This window comes from Neopelma chrysocephalum, unplaced genomic scaffold (assembly GCF_003984885.1).
Source record: "Neopelma chrysocephalum unplaced genomic scaffold, ASM398488v2 Primary Assembly neopelma1_96827, whole genome shotgun sequence".
In the NCBI taxonomy this organism is placed as follows: Eukaryota; Metazoa; Chordata; class Aves; order Passeriformes; family Pipridae; genus Neopelma; species Neopelma chrysocephalum.
This window is the reverse complement of record NW_020925471.1, coordinates 341,676-347,675: the sequence shown is the minus strand read 5'-3', so window position 1 is coordinate 347,675 and position 6,000 is coordinate 341,676. Positions and strand designations below refer to the sequence as shown.

The window sequence follows — 6,000 nt, the reverse complement described above, 5'->3', positions numbered from 1 at the left end:
GACCTCATGTATATGTGCAGGAAAGCAGTTTAATGATAGACAAGAAAGGAATGGCCTAGTTTATGAATGTGACTTCTGTGTTAGCATTCTGAGTGGGTATGAGAGTGGTTAAATTCCAGGCATCAAAACAAGACAGCAGACATTAAAGAAATTTAAGGAGTGATACAACTAGAACTGGAATTTTGGTCGAGTAGCAGATAGAAAAGTCTATATGTTAAATAACTGGGAAAACCTGTGAGATTTTGATGTTGTCTGGAAGTAGAGATCTAGACAGATCCCAGTGAGCTGACAAAAATACTTTTTATCTACTTTATTTCACCCTTTACTATAAAGATTTCAATAAATTCAATAATAGTATATTAAAGCTGCTTTCTCAGGAGTCTGTATAGAGTTTGTGGTAAAGGCAGGAAGAGTTTAAGCTACTACATTTGTATGTTATATGGGTATCAAATCAGTTCCCTGCCTTAACTCTTTTTTTTCCTTTCAGATTTTCTATTTTGTACATACATTGTTTTGTATATACTGTATATGATGACTTCGGTGAGCAGTGAACGTACCCGGGGCACTCGGGACAAAATGCAAATTTCAACCACACAGCCAACACAACCACAGAAACAAGTAGTACAGGTATGTGCTACCATATAATCTTCTTTGAGTTGAAAGTGAGCATGCTTTTCTTCTGTAAGTCAGTAAAAACTGAGAAAAGATGGGGGGGATATCACGGTCTAATTTGGAAGACTATGTTTGATATCTTGCTTTAATTGCTTAGTTATCCAGCACAGCATTAAGTTGTCCCTGTATTCTTGTCTCTGGAGGAGCTTTGCGTTCTTCAGCAACATTTATTGATAGTGAGGAATTCTATGCCTGTCCCTGTCAGGATTTCTGTCCTGTGACCTTAGTGTCTTCAGAGCTCAACTCTTTCATATGCCAGCTTCATGATGCTAGAAGATTTCTGGTCAATTAAGGAATTTGGGTGGGTGGGAAAAGTTTTGTTAGATGCATGTTGTGTTCTATAGCATGATGCAGCATATTTGCAAGTCACAAAATCCTGAACTTCTTGTGCAGTGCCTTCACAAAGTGAAATGAAGATGGGTTTTCACTAGCAGACTGAAATTATTTTGAATATCTGGGAGATTGAAATTAAGCTCTTACTCCATTGTCTTGGTTCTCAGCAGCAAAGTTGTGTGCTTGCCTGTGTTACAGAGTGCAAAATGTCTCTGCTCCTGGCAACTCATTATTCTCTTGTTAGGTACTTCTCAAATTTATATTCAATTCACACAGAATCACAGAACATGCTGAGTTGGAAAGGACCCACAAGGATCATCAAAGTCCAACTCCTGGCCCTGCACAGGATCATCCCCAAGAGTCACACAGTGTGCCTGAGAGCATTGTCCAAACGCTCCTTGAGTTTTGGGTTGTGACCACTTCCCTGGGGACCCTGTTCCAGCACCCAACCACCCTCTGGGTGAAGAACCTTATCCAACCTAAACCTCCCCTGACACAACTTCAGGCCATTCCCTTGGGTCCTGTCACTGGTCACCACAAAGAGATCAGTGCCTGCCCCCCTCTTCCCCTCATGAGGAAGTTGTAGACTGTGATGAGGTCTCTCCTCAAGAATTGCCTCAGTTCTCAATCTAGAGGTGCTCCCCTGGGAAATCGTCTTATTGTTTTCTGGACTGATCTTTAACATTGAGGGGCTCTTCTGTTTTGTACAATATTATGTGACCTCAAGCCCTTATCTCCTTGTGTTACAGTGCTTTGCAAAGTGATGATTCATGCTAATGTGTGGGTTTAGAAAGTGACTTCCAATAGATGAAGTTGAATTTGTTTTTGCTTTATAACAAGTAAGTCTGCAGGAGGTATAACGAGCAGATTGACAGAAGTGATGGGTTCCCCTTTTTTGTTTTTCAGGCAACAGCAGAACAGATTCGCTTTGCTCAGATGATCTATGATAAGAACGATGCAGATTTTGAAGATAAAGTGAAACAAGTATGTTTCTTATGGTACAGAGTTTTTATGCCCTGCAACAAAACTGACTTGTGTTTTGGAGCTAGAGCATCTGTTTCTGATTTAGATGAAACCTTCTTCATAAGAACAGAAGTTTAACTAGAAAAAGGTGCTCTTATTGCACTGTAAAGTCTGTTTTCAAGAATCTGTGTGGCAATATAACTATGACTATATAGTTATACTGGTGTATTTTCCTTTGGTGGTTTTTAAGCCAAAACTCATCTGTGCTAATCTCTTCCAGACTATATCTCTTTAGTATGGTCCTGATGCTTAATGATTGTCAGAATAGAGTGTGCATTCAGCTTGTCCACATGTACATGCACATGGGAAAAATGTCACCTTTGTAAACTGAGTTTGCCAATATACTGTCTGTTTTTCAGGAAAAGTAAAAATCATAGAATCATAACTTAAAGGTAAATTTAGGTATTATTTAAAAAAAAAATCTGACCTCCCAGATGTGTGTATGCATTAAAATGATAAATTACACTGTGAAAATGAAATCTCACACCATTTCCTCTACCGTGATGAGTTTTCTGAGTGTAGATGCTCAAACTTCCTTTACCCAGTTATGGCTGAGACCATTAATTCAAGCAGTATTGAGAATCTGTGTCCCTGTTCTTCTGTGGATATTGGTGATTTTGTCCTAGTGAACCCATCACCACTCACAAAGAACTGAGGAGTACACCCAGAAGGAGAATTATCTTGAATGCATTCATGCAGCAGACAAACAAATGTCTTTACTTTTTCTTTGTAAAACCTCCTCTGAAGCATTAAGTGCTTTTTGTTGTTATAAACTTGTTTTATTGATGTGCCAGAAGTGAAGTCTTGTACTTCCTGAAGCCAAAGTACCCTCATCAACAGTGCCTGTAGCTATGCTGGTGGGAAGGATAAGAATTAAGTTCTGCATAGGAAATTTCCAAGCATAATGTTAAAGGGGGAAAAAAAGTGAAAGAGTGCTTTCTTGATTATCATTTAATTTGTGTTTACCTTTATTTAATATTTTATTTTGCTCTGACAGTAGCTATGCATTTTTTTGGAATCTGTGGTGGTACTAACTCTTATTTTCTTATGAAAATAATTTGGATATTTTAATATATCTGACTCTTACTGCCAGCTTATGGAAGTGACGGGGAAAAACCAGGATGAGTGCATAGTGGCACTACATGATTGTAATGGGGACATGAACAGATCAATTAACATATTGCTGGAAGGAATTTCAGACACGGTAAGGTTTTACTTTCCTATTAAACCAATCTTTCTGTTTCTACTTCTTAGAAGTGATTGAGAAAGTCATATTTTGGAAGCTTTCAATTTCCATGTCTCCAAATTCTTTTGAAGGAAATGGAGACCAGGGCAACTTTTCTACTTCATGAATACCTTAGAGTAGGCTGAACCTTGAAAACATTGAGGGTGTTTAGCTGGTCTGTTGCAGAATCTTTTGGCTTTCATTTACATGCAACAATTTTAACTGCAGCAGAAATCATTGCTCTGTCAGACATAGGCCTGTTTTTTGCTGCAATGTTTGTAGAACCTCACAACCATGAGACCTGAGTCTAAGTGTTTGCCACAAAGGACAGTCTTTATAAACCTAAAGGGCAGGCAGATATTTTAAGTTGTGCAACTGCTGTAGGTGTGCATTGCCAGTATTGAAGGTGGTGGAGGTTTCCACATCTGAAAGTTGCATTGGCAATGCTACTAATGGCAGAAGAGGATACAAGTATCCATTCACTGTTGCTCATTTGCATGACTTCATTGAAAACCAGAAAGAGGAGACTAAACAATGTGTATATACCAACAAATAATGTCACTTAGAATGTTGCACTGAGCAATTTTCTATCCCAAGAGATACCAGGAAAATATCTTGCTGCAGTTGAAGCTTTTGCTGGAGGGACTTGCTACAGTTTGTCCAAGACAGTATACTAGATTCCATCTCATCTAAATTGGGAAAGAAACCTGGATTTCCTTTCTTAATGTTGAATATTCAGTAGTTCCTGTGATTTGTTAGGATGTGTAGTCTGTCTTATTGTTATTGAGGAAACCTACCCCCACACACCTTAAATCTAGAACATATAGTGTTCTGACTGAGGGGACTTTCTTTCCTATCCCCTTTTCATTTATCAGAGGTGAGGTCATCTAAAACACAGAAATATATGATACTGAGCAAACTGGCAAGTTGGGAATAGAAGAGAGCATCTCATCTTGATTAAATCTGTGTTGGTAATGTGATGGTTTTGTGTTCTCTTGTACTTCTTGTATTTGCCATTTTCTAGTTAAAATAGTTTTCTGATTGATAGAGAGTTTTAAATGCTTTCTTCAGCAAATTTTTTCTAAGTGATGACAGGGAAGAAACTTCCTGAACTCATCAATTAGAAGGAACATATCAATATGTTCTGCTCTTTTGACAATCCCTCTGAACCCACTGCACTTTGTAGACAAAATGCAACTCAAACAAATACAGAGAACTTGAAAGGCTCAAGAAGGAAGGAGTATTAATTAGAAGGGGTCCACATCAGAGTGTGAATAAATTTATTCTTCTTTATGCAAATTTGTGGACCTCTAACTTGAAGGCCATTATACTCCAGAACATTTTAACAGTGAATTTGATGTAAGGTTGGAAGCAGAGGTGGTACTAGTTCTGAATGCAGATTTCCAAATCTCTTTTTCTAGTTTCACTCTGCTTTGATGTTCTAGAAGGTTTTTTTACCTCATTTGGAAGAAAAAGTGTCTATCCAAATTGAGGAATTAAAAGAACAAGAGTGGTAGCTAGAATGTCTATTTATAATTTCTTTGGTACTCTGCCAGTTTTGTTGTTGGTTTTTTTTTTTTAATGCTGTGATCTTTAAGGCTTTATGCTGTGTGACTGTTAGTCTTTGTGAAGACTTGCAACAGCTGTGTCAGTCTGGCTTTGGATAGACAGAGGCTTGCGGATGAGAGTAGAGTAGGGCGTGTTTCTTTGGCCAAGACTTCTATTCATTTAACTTCCTACAGGCATAAGATCCATTTTATGCCTGACCATGTGTTACTTCCTAAACCTTTCAAGATAGAACAAAGGGGACCTTTCAGATTATTCTTCTTTCCATCTAAGATCAGGCCAGCAAGAAGGCTTCTGTTACATATTTTTGAAGGTCAGGCCCACAGTTGTCATTTGGGTTGCCTCAGGCATCCTCAGCTGAAATTGTAATCAGTTAACTCCCTTACAAAAAGAGATGACTTCAATAGTCTATGATGGATTTCCGTGCCCAAAGGTAGCACCATACTGTATCTCAAAGGACATGCCCAACTTTGTGAGGTTTTCCTCAAAATTATAATTTGGGAAAGCATGGATCCAATGCTTTCATAGACATCCTTTTACTGATCTTTCCCAAGTCATGTAAAACCTTACTAAGGAGAGACTGCTTCCTCTTAAGCTTTGCAGACTCATCCAGTTTTGGGTATTTCTTAAAATGGTTGAAGATCTTTTGGCATCATGCCCATCAGTGAAATAGAAGTGCATTCCGAACTATATAACTTGGTTCTTCAGTTGTCAGTGCAGGTATTTTTTTTTTCTTCTGTGAAATGTCTAAAACTTTAGAAGTGTTTTAGTGCGTAATACAGTTACATAGTTACTGGGGAAACAGTTTTCTGCCTCACAAATAACGTGGTGTTGCTCAAATATGTAGTTTTGTACTTCTAATCTGTACTGTCTGCACTTCACCTTGACCCTGAGATTAGGTCAGTTGGTTAGAGCATGGTGCTAATAATGCCAAGGTTGTGGGTTCAACCCCTGTATGGGCCATTCATTTAAGAGTTGGACTCGATGGTCCTTGTGAGTCCCTTCCAACTCAGGATATTCTGTGATTTTCTGAGATAGGACATGACCTGAAAGTATTGATAGCCAATCTTTTTTGTTGGTTGCAGGTGCCTGTCAGAGGTTATGGTTTTATGTAGTGCCGCGTCATCTGTGTATGCAAATTTACCACTCAAATATCTTACCTAGACTATAAACTCCTAGAG

General features: G+C 38.4%; 1 protein-coding gene across 3 annotated transcripts in view; it reads left to right on the top strand.

The window, feature by feature from the left end:
• The first annotated feature begins 528 nt into the window (after positions 1-528).
• The window catches only part of LOC113960653 (ubiquitin-associated protein 2-like), a 110,238-nt gene continuing 104,766 nt past the window's right edge, over positions 529-6,000 (top strand). For all 3 annotated transcript variants that reach the window (XM_027670323.1, XM_027670321.1, XM_027670320.1), the window contains exons 1-3: positions 529-627; positions 1,912-1,989; positions 3,122-3,232. In XM_027670323.1, coding sequence (XP_027526124.1) covers positions 529-627; positions 1,912-1,989; positions 3,122-3,232 — 288 coding nt within the window. The remainder of the gene's footprint in view (positions 628-1,911; positions 1,990-3,121; positions 3,233-6,000) is intronic.